Raw genomic sequence first — 15,973 nt, forward strand, 5'->3', positions numbered from 1 at the left:
ATTATTTCATACTTCTCTCTACCATCCATAAAGTTCAGCTCCATTAAGGCTGGCATTTTGCATCCATTAAATTTGGACCTTGGAAAGATCAGGTGCTACACATACATAATTTGTGGGTATACTCATCCCCACTGCACAGTAAATTCAATTAATTTAATTTAGATTTTTCTCAGAACATGTTGCTGGATCTAGGACATTGATTAGTAGAAACTAATCAACATAAGAGGTGGGTTTATAATTTGACTGCAATAGTCAGTGTCACAATGCTTTTACACACACACACACACACACACACACACACACACAAGACATGGCATCCTTTCAAGATCAATGGGACACTAGCTATTTAAAATGGAATCATTAGTGTGTTAATCTCCAAATGAGAGAAGGACAGAAAAGGGTGAGATTTTACAAAGCGAACTAAATAGAATACTATCCAGAATGACACAGAAGTAACAGGCAGAGGGGACAAGAATGATGGGTTTTAATAGTTTATAAGCAGTGAAAGGATGAACTGCGGCACAGTGTATCGGTTTGGAACAGGAAATTCTGTTTCAGAAATCAAACATGCTGAATGAACAGGACTGGTTCAATTCACCCTAAAGGGAATGCTATAATGACCTCCAATATAAATTTGGCTTTCAAGACATCCAGCCCCTATTTTGAAGATGAAAGGATTTCCATAGTGTGCACTTTTCTTTTAATGCAGATTAAAATATATAAAATTTCTGTCTTTCTGATAAGCCTTTTGGATTTATCCAGAACAAAACCTTTTAGACACACAGATCTAGAAAAACATAAATCATTCCATCTAATTATAGGACTAGATCCTGTCCTATATCTGAAACCGTATTTTCAGTAAACAACTCATGTAAGTGTTACAGTTTCAGTTTTTAAAACGGAACTTTTACTGCAGAAGAACAACATATTCCAGACCAAAGCATTTTGTTGGAAAAATAGTACACAGTCACCAAAGTTCCGCAATTTTTCAAGGCTTTTAAACACACTAATGAAAGAATTGCAGGTATGACTCAAGCTGCCAATAAGCAAGCTGTGTCAGCTTACATGTGCTCTGCCAGCTGTTTAATTCTTATACTTATGGTTCATAGAATCATAGAATTGCAGAGATGGAAAGGGACTGTGAGGGTCATCTCGTCCAACCCCTTGTAATGCTGGAGACTCAACACACACTCCCCCCTCCAATTTGAAACCATACTGGACCCTGCTTAGCTTTGCAAACATGCTAGCCCAGATTGCCTCATGCAGTGCCTAAACGAGGACTGGTTCAAAATTGATATAAACATATATAGAAGGATATGTTCTTATCCTGAGTGCCTCCTCTGAAACAACAAAAGGCACATTGTTCCACCTGTGGTGGACAATACAATGTGCACAGTAATCTCCTTACATTAGTTCAAAATTAACCTAATTGTTTTGCTGCAACAACTGCTGCGCTTCATACAGCTGAAACATCTATCTTCGTAGCACATCCAGCTGGATTCCACTCTTTTCATTCACTTATTACATTTGTATATTGAGGGGTATATCCATCCTGTTACATTAAAGATGTCCTGGAAACTATATAAGAGTTGGAAGCAGGGACAAACAATAGGATACTTTGTCACACGTACTTTCTGCTGCAAACAACTGCAGTTTCTAGCGGGGAAAGTAGTTCTTAGACTAGTCACAACAGTTAACAGTTTCCAGTGCACATAACATTGTTTTGGGTTTAGGTCCCATCTCTTCTCAACAAACCATTCTAGGTTATTCAGTAGGGTTGCCAGACTCAATAGAGGACATGACTTTTGTGCCTTTAATTGCCCTGCTCTCTTTTGACTCTGGAAACCTTAAAGAGAAACCAGCAGACCCTTTGTTTAATTTCCAAGCAAAGGGTCTGCTGGTTTCTCTTTAAGGTTTCCAGACTACTAATTATTTGTTTGAATTTATTCAGTCAGACATCGTGGCAGTAATGTCACAGGATATAACATGGAAGGCCAAGTCTACTGTGATAAGGAGCAGATGGAACCCCTATCTTCAATGGATAACAACTACTGGACCAGAAGACATTCAGTGGAAATTAAAGACATTGTGCCCGTGGCTGAGGACAACTGTTTGAACCCTTCCAATGGATTATGGGTGAGGGAGGGGGTGGGAAGGGAAAGAAAAAGTGGTACGGGAAATTAAACATTGGAAGGAGAGAATATAATGTATGTAAAAATTCTCGTACTTCAATAAAAAAATTTTTTTTTAAAAAAAAGGTTTCCAGACTCAAGAGAGAGCAGGGCAAGTAAAGGCACAGAAGTCCTGTCCTCTATTGAGTCTGGGAACCCTATTATTCAGCCCCAACTCCCGCTAGCATATGGGTGCATGTAAAAATTCATAACAAGATGGAGGAAAGTCACACACCCCAGTAGTTCTGTGTGTGATTCATCATGCAGGAATCACTCTCCACTAGACTTCTTTTTTTCTGCCAGGATTTCTATAATTTAAAGAATTATCTGTATTTACCCCTTTATTTTTCAAATTAGTAGTCTAGCATTCTGCCATAACAAGTACAGAAGGCACTTCACAATTAAAACCTGTCTTCTTAATTACCCTAACACTGGGCTGCTTTAACCTTGATGCCCTTTTTTCTTTACTTACAAGACCCAGCATTGACAAAGGTGCTCTATGCATTCCCCCTGCATTTGCCCCACTCTGACTAAATCCCACTTCGGTGTTTTTTGTCCCAAAGGAGGAAACATGCAGGCATTATATAGGAACCTATAAGTTTGTCCTATAGGGCAAACAACAGCTTCAGCAAAGAAAAATAAAATAGATAAGGAAAGTAGTTTATGACCAAAAAAGAAAGAAGGTAAATACCTGTGAGGGACAAGGGATACAGGGAAGTCCCTCCCATCTTAAGTTCCAGCCCATCACCAAGCGCTGGAGAGAGTAAGGAGAGCTCTGCCTCCAGCGGAGAGTCAGGAAGTGGTGTCCGAGGCTCAGGCAGGGTTGTGGAGCCCATGCCTCAGGTGGGACAGGAAGTTGGACGCACGGGGGGGGGGGAGGCCAATCCCCCCAACTCCCGAATTGCGACGCAAACGTAGGGGGAAGAGGTTGGGTCTGCCAAAGTTGTGGTGCTGGAAGAAAACGCGCCAATCGCCATTCGGGAGTTCTGACACCTCACCTTAAGGATGCATTTTTACTGCTCTGAACACTGTAAATAGTCAGCACTTAATAAAAGCCTTAAAAGACCATGCTGGAGTCGTTACTCTAGAGTAGCCATACCAGGCCCTCTGACAATACCAATAGCTCAACGCCTCTTCACATTCTGCTTCTTTTCATGAATGTGCTATTCTTGGCACTGAAGCCAGCCCTATACAGGGTCAGGGCATTGGGGGGGGGTTTGGATCATGCCAGTTCCAGCCCCTCACAACCTCCAAAGTCTAGGCATTCCACACAGGGACTTCCACACATAGATGTGAACCACATATTTGGTATGCTACATTTTTACACGATGTTCCAATTACAGTGGTACCTCTGGATACGTATCTGATCCGTTCCAGGGTGCCGCTCGCACCCCAAAAAGTACACATCCAGAGCAGTGCTTTTGAGCATGTGCGAAGTGTTGATAGAGTGCTTCTGCACACGCACAAAGCGCATAGACCGCTTCTGTGCATGCGTGAAGCACGCAGAACCCTTCTGTGCATGCGCACGCGGCGAAACCCGGAAGTAAACACTTCCAGGTCCGCTGCGTTCTTAAGTTGAAAATACGCAACCTGCAGCTAATGCAACCCAAGGTATGACTGTACACAATTTTCATATGGATGTGAAGGGCCCCCTGGGCTGATGTTCTTCCCCATGTGCCAAGAGAGGCACAAGCACCGTTCTCCCTATGCTCATACTGAAAGTCCGCATAAGGTTTTAATGTTCAGGCTGCCAGTGAAGAGGCTAGCAATGGTACCAGCCACAACAATTATATAGCCACTTGCTGGGAATCACAAGTGGGGAAAGTTGTGTTTTTAAGTCTCGCTGCCGGGCTTCTCATAGGCATCTGGCTGGCGGTCACAGTGAGATTAGGCTCTTACGTTCTGAAAGTTTCACAAGTCCACATCTATACTGCTTTTGTAAGCCAACTGGAGAACTTTCCTTACTGAGTGGCATTTGAACATGGTTAATAAATAAGCACAGACTGTTACCCATACTGATTTATATCAGATGTCCTGAGCGGTATAATTCCTGGCTGAGATGAAAAATCCAAAGCAAGGAAGAACTATTTCATACTTTTATTGCAGCATCCTTAGGTTCCTAGGGATATTTTCTGCCTAGCAAATAGCTTAGCATATTTGAGCCGGGGAAGGAGACAGGGAAAGTGTGAGGATACTCCTTCAGCAATTGCAGTGCAAAACAGCCCCACTGAAAATGACAACAGAGAGAATAAGGCTTATTTCAAGAAAGAAGCAAACTATTTATCACTCAAAGTGAGAAGATGTCCACAGTTTGCCATTCACTGCATGGGAACTGAGGCTAAGAAAACCAGTACTCTTTTAACCACAGCAGGAATTGATATATTAAGCATTTATCGCTGACAAGCATTCTGCAAACAGTCAAGTGACCTTGACCAGTGCTATTTGCTACAAGTTGGTTTAGTGCCTAGGACAACAATTACGCAAGATAGATGCATTATTTTTGATCTCCAGTAAGCTTGTATCTGAGATCATAAAGGTCTGTGGAAGCATGGTTTATATTTACAAGACCAATAACCTTATAAACTGGATTACTGCAATCCCACGGATGACTGAAGCACAAAAACTAAACTGCTGAGCAGCTGAATTGTCTAAACTGTCAGTGGGGACTCCTGGGTCCTATCCTTAAATTGCAATAGCATACTTACCCAAAAGAAAAAAGCAATTCTGGTGCACGTTTTCAAAGGCAACCAGACAAAGATACATTACAAATGCAAATCTGATTTAGCAATCAATGCAATTGATCTATTTTTATGTAATGTATAGACACTTTTGTCAACAAACTTTTTAGTGCAAAATGGGTTCTCCAATTTATTTAACTATATTTATATACTTAAATAAATAAAAAAACCTCTAAGCAGTTTATATAACATACTAATAAGAAAATCCCAATAAAGTCAACACATAAAATACATATAGACATAAAGGAATTATCAAAATGTAGCTAAAGTTATCAGTTTTAAAAACAAACATACACAATCAAATTACATGTCTGACTAGGCTTGTCTGAACAAAAATGTTTTTAGCGGGCATCAAAAACAGCACAGTGAAGGTGCCTGTATTTATTAGATTGGTGCAACAAGTCTTGCAAGTCAACAGCTTCTCGAATCTAAGCTTTGCTATTCCATTAAAAGGACTGAGCATCACTCATGATAAAACACTTCTACCTAGCATTCATCTAATGCCAGCTGATGTTCAATATTAGCAGTAGTTTATAGCAGCAATAGGAGTGACTTTCCAGCTCTGGTCTATCAGTAGCAGGCTGATAATAAGGGAAAGCCAGGTGTAGGCAAACCTATATGTTTACTATATGCAGCTATTTCCAGTACATTATGCAGATCAATGGAATGATAAAAATGATTGGATTTCCTGCAGCTCCTGATCTAGACAGTTGTACTCCCAAAGGAAACCAGAAAATATAATAAAGATTCTTGAATATGCTGGGAAAGAAAATACAAGGTTTTATGCCTTTGCAATGAAATCTGGGATAAGGGTTATATCACCAGAGATGTCACAGTAGGCACTGTCCAGTAGGTGCCCATATATATTAGAGAGCACTGCCAGTTCTGAAGCTAGAAGGTAGTTCTTTATACATTATGGCTTAAAATACCTGGGAAATGGTTTGAACAAAGACTGCGATGGGACAGGAAAGATGAACACATGTACCATAGGCAATGATAGAGCTAAATACCACTCTCTGAACAGCTACTGTCTATTCTGTCTTATGTATATCCTTAAACACTTTTCTACGTTTCCAGAGCTTCTATTTCAAACACTTTTCTTTGCTGGGGTAACAGGGAAGCTACAGAGAAAAGCTAGCATAGTTTATTGCACAGTGGTGCTAAATACAAGGCTGTTATTGAGCTCATCTTACAAGGGAAGCAGTTATTTGGGAGGCTAACAGCTGCATGCTACGGATGGAGAAGGAAACCTGAGACCAAGTGGAAGAGCCATTTCCTTTTTCTTTTTAAGACACAGTGTCTCAATAAAGAGAGGAATGCTTTTTCTTAAATCCAAAGCAGCATCTCCTATGGACTCTTAAAAAAACACCCACCAAGCACAAAATAATTTGAACCCTCTCTATTAAAATAAATATTCACTAGCGCAACCATTTCTATTGAATGTGTCTTGTGTTATTCAGCTATGAATGTGATGCATGATGGATACGTGCAAGAACAATATTTTATAGAACAAAAATGGGTAAGCGGAAGTCATATGAATAATCAGCAGCTGGCTCTCCTCTTTTCCTCCAAAACCTTTCACAATTTCTAGACAGAGAAATATATAATGTCCCAACTTTGCAAGTCACAGTAAACCGTGGTTTGTGGCTTACCACGAGCAAGTAGTATGCTAGTGCATACTATCCCAAATTGCTGCCACTTTGCTCCTCTTCTGGGATGAAGAGCAAGCCATGAAGCTTGGCTAATCATTATGCACAAACTCAGAATTATGCTTTACTTTTTCCTGATCAAACCATGATCATGAAGCCAAGGTTTGTTCTTGACTTCCTGAGTGTTCGTCTTCTTGGCTTGTTGCTGCTGATCATGCAAGCTAAGGTGAAAAACTGATGCAATGAGGCAGGCTAGCATACTGCTTCTGCATGGTAAGCTATGATCTGGGCTGACGTCCAGTTACATGATTATCACATGGAACAAGAAACAAAATGATTCATATCCCCCAACCTGTCAAATTAGATCTCGACAGGATGCTAGCACTTTTGCAATATTTTTGTTTAAAGCAGGGGTGAATCTTTAATACATTTGTCCAGCATTCAACCAGAGAACAATAGTTTCCTTTATCTTCTCTTTATGTTATGCAGGGTTTTGTTTTGTTTTACTGAAAACTACATCTGCAGCCCTTTGCACAAGTTAGGCATTTTGTTACTGGCAGGATAAGACTCAGATTTAATGGGACACACCACGCAGCTATAAACAAGCAACACGGGAAGTTGTAAATGAGACAGTTACAAAACACTGATCAGCAGTTTGTGATGCTAGTAAAGAATCAGAATTTTTCTCTGGCAGTTAGGAAGTCCTAGAATTCATGCACATGCGCAGTTTAGAGGATCTCGTGGAGCAGCCAATCCCATACTGACTACATACCCTTTGATGCCTGAAAGGAACCCACAAGCTTAGCCAAGAATCCAGCTGGGAACTGGCCCAGATGAAACTCCTGTTTCTTAGTGCTGCTGCCACCATCCTCCATTTCCTTCCCCTAGTCACGAGAGGTCTTTTTCCACTCAGGTGAACATGCATGATAGAGATTGTAGCTCACTGTTTTCCTTTCCACTAGATCTTTGCTATTAGGAAGAGCTGGGAGATCCTGACCAGGAGATAAGCAGCAACAGAGAAATGGAAGCGGCAGAGGTCCAGCAGCAGGGGGAAGTTAAGAGCCACAGCCCATCCTGGATACCCTTCCCTTCCTCTCTGGCAGCTGTGACCGTGTCAAATATCACCGTCAAGAGTCCCTGCTAGGATTCCCAGCTGTAGCTGGAAGCTGTGAATCCTATCTGTTCCCTACACATGCACAAACAAGGCAAGGAACTTCTTTCCTACAGGGGAAATTCCACTGAGTACACCTGTTTTCACCAGTCTCATCTTATATCAAAGCAATTTTCCACTGGGAACATAATTCCATATAAACTACACTATCGGAAAAGCGCATTTTATACAAATCTAAGAAATACTGTACAACCTGTATAATTGCATGAAGCCTAAATATAATTTTAAGAAAGTTCTGGAAATATGAAAGTTGGTTCTGAAGTGCAAAAAAGTCACTCCAAATAAGCTGGGCTTAGTAATGCATTCTGTCTCCTGGCTTAGGGCTGGATACATGTGAAGTTCAGGTCTAATGTTTTACATTCCCATTAGCAATATGATTCTATAAACTGATATTAAATTTATAACAGAAGCACTCAATAAGCTTACTATGCACTGGCATTGTCAGATGGTTGGCCAAGACTTTATAAACCATGGCTTATAAGCTGGTTTATAAACCATGGTTTATAAAGCCAGGATGAGCACCAAAGACATATGCTCCTCCCTCACCCCTCCTTTCAGCATCAAGATACAGTGGTACCTCGAGTTACAAACGCCTCAGGTTACAAACGCTTCACGTTAGAAACTCCGCTAACCTGGAAGAGTTACCTTGAGTTGAGAACTTTGCCCCAGGATGAGAACAGAAATCGTGTGCCCCATTAGCGAAAGCATGTCTCTAGTTAAGAACAGTTTCACGTTAAGAACGGACCTCTGGAACGAATTAAGTTTGTAACTAGAGGTACCACTGTACTTGCTTACATTAAGCCAGAGTTCCCTGTGCATTTGAAATGCTTAATTTCGGATAAGAAACCAGGAGAATAAGCTTAACTTAGGCCCCATGTGAAACCCTTTCACAAACCCTGCTTGGTACCCTTCCTAGAGTGCTTCGGCCTAGCTGGAATGTGTTCTTGATCTGAGATTACTGCATCTTGTTTGACAGAGTGCAGAGACGCACCTCTCTGTGTAGAAACTTCCAACTTTTGCATGGCTAGAACGTGCAAAAGTAAGATTCACATCTATTGCTCTGGCCCCTTCCCACTGCCCCATGAGGCAATACAGCCCTCAGCCTGGAAAAGGTTCCCCCCACCTAGGATAAAATATTGTAAAATTACCCATAATGTGAAGATTTAAACACTCAGGGTCATCCAAAGAAAGAGATTAACGACAGATTCTAGGCAGATAGAGCAAAGTGTATACAGCCCCCCACCCAACATAACTTATGGAACTCATTACCACAGGATGTGATGATGGCTACTAGTTTAGAGAAAGTCATAGAAGAGGATATGCCTGTCTATATATATGGCTGTGAGGCACCTCCATGTTCAGGGAATCTATGTTGCTTTCATGACTTGGATGTGGACTTCCCAGAAACATCCCAGAGGCATTGTGTTGGCTCTATGGACCTTTGGCTTAATGCAGCAAAGGTCTTCTTTTGTACTACGAACATTTATCCAAGCTACACTGATCCTTCATCTTTTATTCCACATTAGCAAATAGTACACAGCCTAAATTCGGCAGTACTCTCATAATGCTGGCATTTTTTAATTTTTTTTTGTTGAGGTTGAATTTAGTCTGTTCCTGCAAATTAAGAAATCAAGTAAACTAGGTTCGATTTTATTCAAAAGATTTTAACAATATAACCTACTCAGGTGGTTGTGAATGTGCAGTTTCCTTTTCAATTGCTGCAGAACAATGGGATTTGCTTTGCAGTAAATTACTGTGAAAGCATAAGTGGTTCAATATTCTGCAGCGTGTTGTATCGTGTCTATGGTCTTTGAAGTAGATGAATAAGATTACAAGTAATATGAAAATTCTCCCTTTAGTCTATTTTAAGCACTCAGATGGAAAGCTGATTATGTTTTCATTCATGATGTCTCTTAAGAATTTCACAAGCTTCTGAAGCAGGTGTCCTTAAACAGTCAGATGACTTTGCATAAGGCTTCCTGTCAAACAGGTGCCTAGATCAGCAATTAATTCCAGTCTTAAATCTTTCCATAAACATCAAGCTATCACCACCACAAAACAGACCTGCCATCATTTGTGCTATATATTTTTATGAATGAAATGGTTTTGTCTTTCATAAGTTGTACACAGATATCATTTCACTATTCACAAATCTCCATTCACTGGTGGAAGAGATCAGAACAGCTGTTCAGAAGTGAACAGCAGTACCAGAAAACGGAATACGAGTGGGGAAATGATACCACATGGGCTTTAAGGTTGAAGGAAGATACTGAAGGAGTCAAAATGATACATAGGAAGGATGCAGGTGTGAACTACAGCTGTTCCTTGCAACTACCGTATTTACTCGAATGTAAGGCGCACCTTTTTTGGCCAAATTATGTCACGAAAATCAGGGTGTGCATTAGGTTTGAAAAGCACCGCTGATGCAGCAAATACTTTTGGGGTTTATAGGTTTTGAAAACTTAGGTGCGAATTAGGTTTGATGGCACATGAGATTCACATCAATACGGTATCATCAAACCATTTGTCAATCACTAGAAACTAGAAGCTGCAAAACCATTTATTCCAGTGGTTCTTTCAGGAACAGTGTGTTAAAAAACAGAACTCGCTGAGCAATCCTAACTAGTGTATCTCCTACATACATTAAGCTGCTTTCTAAATATATAATATAATACAAGAATATATATAACAATGTATAAATAATAAAATTATTATGATTATGATTATTACTGCTAACAGTTGTGAAGGCAGTGTATATCTTCACCCTATTGGGTGAATTTTAGTTACAGGCATCCTAATTTGGCCCATGAAACTGTTTTTCCACAGCCATACATACTGAACCTCATAGAACATCAGGACAGATGTGGGACGGCTAAAGCTGCAGCTGCAAATAAACAAGCAGAAGCCTCGCAATGTGCTTCAGATTGTTTCTCTGCAAGCAGAGTTTGCATTCAGCAGCTTTTAAATTTGATGCCAAATGCATGCTCCATGGAGGCAAGTTCCATACAAGAGTTCCCAATGAGAGGACCAATGTAGGAGGGCTGCTGAAAGGGTAAATCATTTATATACACATATACACATCACTTCTCACATTCCTAAAAGCTATGGCCATGACGTATTTCTTTACTGGCCCACGACTTTGGACCTAATTTAGTGATTATGTGGATTCTCATTTTTACATCATCTTGAATTTCTGAAATGTGACAACATTTCATTAAAATGTTACAATATTTGCACGTTGGCTTCCATGTTACACATAAAATGATTTAATGTAATTCCATGCTCAATGCTCTTTTGCAATTTAGATTTTCGTTTCCTTTTGTCCCCTCAGTATTCCGTAGCAGTTATCAAAACATGTTTAGGAGAGCAAATTACAAGCGTGCAAAATTTAATGTACTTAAGCTAAAAATATGTAGCCATGAGAGGTAAATAAAATTCTCAAGATTTTCACTACTATGAAGGAAACCCATTGTAGATGACATTAGTAAAATTGCTGAACATGCACAATAAGAAAAATACTGTAGACACCACATTAAAGTACAGATTTCCCCCGTTTAACCTTATTCATGTCTACTCAGAAGAAAATCTCACTGAGTTTAACAACTTACTCCCAGGAAACTGTGCAAATGATTGCAGCCTTAGTTCTCATTCTTCATCATTCAACATGCTGTGTGTTATCTTAATCACTATAATAAGTAACTAATTATAGCATCAATGCCCAACAAAACCCATACCAAGTCCAAGTTATCTTTCTATTTTAATTTTCACAACTCTAGACAGCAGCCAGCAAGTGGCTTCTAAATTAGTTCACATAATTTTTATTTCATCTTAAAACAATGCACCATGACACACTATTTTTTTTATTAAAAAAATACCAGTTACTGAAGTTCCAATTCTGGACAAAAATATAATTAAAACCGGGATACCATAACTTTATTTACCTTGCTCTTTTCACCAATGGCATTTCTCTCCAGCTCGGCTATCTTCCTGTTTAAATGATCCAGTATTTCCTTCTCCTTGAGAAGTTCAGCTGTTTCAGATTTCTGCTCCCCATCCAATAGGGCACATTCCATATCCATCTAAGAACACGAAAAAAAAATTCTCAGCCTCAATCAAGCTCACAAAGAAATACTGACACACACTTTTTGAAGGCCTATTCATGCATGATGCATATTTTTAAACACACTGTGATGCAAAGCCACATTAACTTCTCTTGAGATAGTTTAAGACATGTACAAAAACAGCATGCTATTGAAAACTGAATCCAAAGTTGGCTATTTCTCAAGAACCTTCTAGTGCTTGTAGTATTCACTTCCTCATGGCACGTTGTTATGTTGATCCCTTTTGCAACAGCTGCTCCCCCTTTACCAAAGTTATTCACTAGGAACTGAGCCATTGGCAGGTTGTTTTTGGCGATGTGAGATCCCAAGTAAAGCAGAATTCAGAAGGGAATTCTGGTGCCGTTCATTTTCTCACGCTTTGACTATGGCAAGTAACTCTGCAGTACTCCCAAGCAGTTCATATTTTCATATTCCCAAGCAGTTCATATTTTCAATTTTGTTGCATCCATTACTTACCTGACTCTGCAGTCCTAAACACACTTACTAGAGGGTAAGCCCCCTTGCACATAGTGCGGTTTATAGATTAGGCACCAAGATCCAAGATGTTGTCCCAATGAAGATCACCAACCCTCGCCCCCAAGCTGCTTGGATGTGCTATTGGTTTGTTATTTGGATGGGAGTAAAAATAAATGCTAACACCCAGTGTGCTGGTGCTTAGGAGTGTGGCCAGTAAGTATATCAGTATCATGAGCACAGTTAAAAGGCACGTTCTTGCTATGCCTTCATGTGTTCAGAAAATACATGTGGTGGAATGATGACCATTGTATCAGGGAACCTTTTTGGTCCAGATGGACAATTCTTTATCTCCCCACCAAGCCATAGAGTCACCTACCTGTCAATCATCAACTGATAGGCAGGTGAGCATGGCTTGGGGAAAAATTGGGGGCCAATTTGGACCCACCAGCGGACCAGGTTTGACCCATGGGCTATTGGCTCTCCACCCTTGTTTCATATCAAACAACATTTCAGTAATCTGATGAATGTGTTTTTCTTCTTACAGCAAGATTGAGGCTCAAATCTAATCAGATAAAAACAAAGAAAATACTTTTTATACCTCCCTAGAGGACTCATCCATCTGATCATTTAAATCTTTGACCTTCTGTTCAAGTTCTTCCAGGTTATTCAGTATTATGATGCGCTGTTCTTCCATCTGATTAAGCTCCAGTGCTCTTTGTTCATCACTTATGCACTCTGCGGTCTGAAAGAAGAACAAGGAAGTGTTGTTACTTTTTAAAAATACAAGTTCCCAAAATGTACGTTTTCTCATTTCTCCACCCCCGCCCCAACAACTGCTCTTAGTATTACCTAAAAATACCAGGCACAAAACACTGCTTAGGCCAGCAGATTTTTAAGAACAATAGCAGCATAATAATTGCACTTTATAAATCAGATTCCCCCCCCTCTTTTTTCTCATATTCCTCAAAGGTGCTGTTTCAAAACTTCTACCCATTTACCTATTGGACAATACTGTACTGTGCAGGAAGATACAAAAACTAGTGTCAAGGCTATTTTCTGGGCAACTATTTTCCACATCCAGTGCTTTTTTTCTGGGGGGACGCAAGGGTATGCATACCCCTAAACAGTTTCTGAATCTTTGTGCTTCTGTCCATTTACTGTATTTATTTCCCCCAATTTGAACTACTAAAATGGTGATTTTCTTGAGTCAAAATGAGAGTACCCCTAAACATTTTTTAAAAAAGGGCTGCCTGCATCAAACTGCTTTAAACCCTAGCACAGGCAGAGACTGATAGCACAACAATCTATGCAGGTTTATTCACACATTGCCTGTGCTTAGGACTGCATCCCTGGTGTCCTGACTATGGCTTTTCTGTTCCAAAGGGGGCTGGTTAGTCTTCAGAGGGCAAGTTACTTGCATAAGGTCACAAGAGTATTTCTCAGTATCAGAACTACACCCAGGACTCAGTTCCTATTCTCTGTCTTTTGCCTTATATTACTAAACCATAGGTCCTTCTCTCATACGTCTATTAAGCAATACCGTTTTGGAGCCGCAACTCTGGCATTTTAAAACAAATAATGAATTGCATTCAAGTGATCACTGCTATTGCTATTAACATTATATATATAATTATACAATGAACTGTACTCCTTACTAGCACTAGTAATCCTAGCAGGAAAGCCCCTTTTCACAAGAATCCCTGCTCAGCTATTTCTAACACTGCAGCTTGGGTTTCATCTTCCTAGTGGCTCCTCACTTACAGAAGGCAAAGTATAATCATAAGGAAGAGATGCAAGACCACAATCTTGTAAAGACAAAGGGGGGCGCATTATAATCAAGCAGAGGGGGCACATGAAGAAGGGACTAGATGATTATTGCACGGGCTGGGTCAGTTCATATAGCAGTATAGTGAGCAGTATAGCCCATCACCCTGGGGAACAGCACTATGTGCTTTGAGAGGGAAAGAAGTATAAAAAGGTGGCATGGAACAATTCCATACATTTCTCTCTCCTTATGATATGAATAATGTACCAAAAGGGAGAAACTAACAGGACTGTCCCTCATCCTCAGCCTGACCTAGTTGGTCAACTGCTGTAACAATAATACAATTTTTCTTCTACGATTTCCTTTTCACCAACAATACACAGCAGCGTCTGCCTCCTGAGAGCTCTGTGCAGAGCATTTTAACTTCTGAAAAATTAGTATGCTTATCCCATGATATAACAACACTTCTACTAAGACCTGAAGATTCAGGGTTCAATTTTTCTAAAAAGTGAATTCTGATCTCTTAGGGGTGTCTAAAAAAACTGCAGCCTGGATTCCCCTCTCTTTCTGCCCTCCCAAAACCATTCGCAGTCTGCTAATCATAGCTCGGTGGGATGTGCAGTGCTTGTGTTGACAGTCCCAGGCAGCCATGCCATTCTCTAGTACAGGATACTATAAGGTCTAAAGGGCTCGAGGATGTGAATTCACTTTTCTCATCCTCGTTTTCCTTTACCAGCTGACATTCAACATTCTGTGTTTCCTGGAGGCAACTGAGCACACCCAGACATCATGAACCCTCTTTCAAATAGCATCACACCACACTCGTGGACAAACAGTTTAACAAAGGCCACTTTGAGAGAAACAGAGTACTTATTGCCCCCTTTTTATTTATTTTTTCTCTCTCTCATTTCACACGCTAGCAAGGTTATGCTTAAAATTCTACAAGGCAGGCTTAGGCAGTATGTGGACCGAGAACTCCCAGAAGTGCAAGCTGGATTTCGAAAGGGCAGAGGAACCAGAGACCAAATAGCAAACATGCGCTGGATTATGGAGAAAGCTAGAGAGTTCCAGAAAAACGTCTACTTCTGCTTCATTGACTATGCAAAAGCCTTTGACTGTGTCGACCACAGCAAACTATGGCAAGTTCTTAAAGAAATGGGAGTGCCTGATCACCTCATCTGTCTCCTGAGAAATCTCTATGTGGGACAAGAAGCTACAGTTAGAACTGGATATGGAACAACTGATTGGTTCAAAATTGGGAAAGGAGTACGACAAGGTTGTATATTGTCTCCCTGCTTATTTAACTTATATGCAGAATTCATCATGCGAAAGGCTGGACTAGATGAATCCCAAGCAGGAATTAAGATTGCCGGAAGAAATACCAACAACCTCAGATATGCAGATGACACAACCTTGATGGCAGAAAGTGAGGAGGAATTAAAGAACCTTTTAATGAGGGTGAAAGAGGAGAGCGCAAAATATGGTCTGAAGCTCAACATCAAAAAAACCAAGATCATGGCCACTGGTCCCATCACCTCCTGGCAAATAGAAGGGGAAGAAATGGAGGCAGTGAGAGATTTTACTTTCTTGGGCTCCTTGATCACTGCAGATGGTGACAGCAGTCACGAAATTAAAAGACGCCTGCTTCTTGGGAGAAAAGCAATGACAAACCTAGACAGCATCTTAAAAAGCAGAGACATCACCTTGCCGACAAAGGTCCGTATAGTTAAAGCTATGGTTTTCCCAGTAGTGATGTATGGAAGTGAGAGCTGGACCATAAAGAAGGCTGATCGCCGAAGAATTGATGCTTTTGAATTATGGTGCTGGAGGAGACTCTTGAGAGTCCCATGGACTGCTAGAAGATCAAACCTATCAATTCTTAAGGAAATCAGCCCTGAGTGC

At 40.4% G+C, this 15,973-nt stretch overlaps 1 protein-coding gene across 22 annotated transcripts in view; it reads right to left on the minus strand.

Annotated features, from left to right (window-relative positions):
* The window catches only part of PHLDB2 (pleckstrin homology like domain family B member 2), a 79,160-nt gene that overhangs the window by 27,164 nt on the left and 36,023 nt on the right, over positions 1-15,973 (minus strand). For all 22 annotated transcript variants that reach the window (XM_088668059.1, XM_088668075.1, XM_088668073.1 and 19 more), the window contains 2 exons: positions 12,905-13,048; positions 11,671-11,808 (listed from right to left, as the gene is read on the minus strand). In XM_088668059.1, the coding sequence (XP_088524185.1) occupies positions 11,671-11,808; positions 12,905-13,048 (282 nt within the window). The remainder of the gene's footprint in view (positions 1-11,670; positions 11,809-12,904; positions 13,049-15,973) is intronic.

This window comes from Zootoca vivipara, chromosome 4, assembly GCF_965207765.1.
Source record: "Zootoca vivipara chromosome 4, rZooViv2.hap1.1, whole genome shotgun sequence".
Classification (NCBI taxonomy): domain Eukaryota; kingdom Metazoa; phylum Chordata; class Lepidosauria; order Squamata; family Lacertidae; genus Zootoca; species Zootoca vivipara.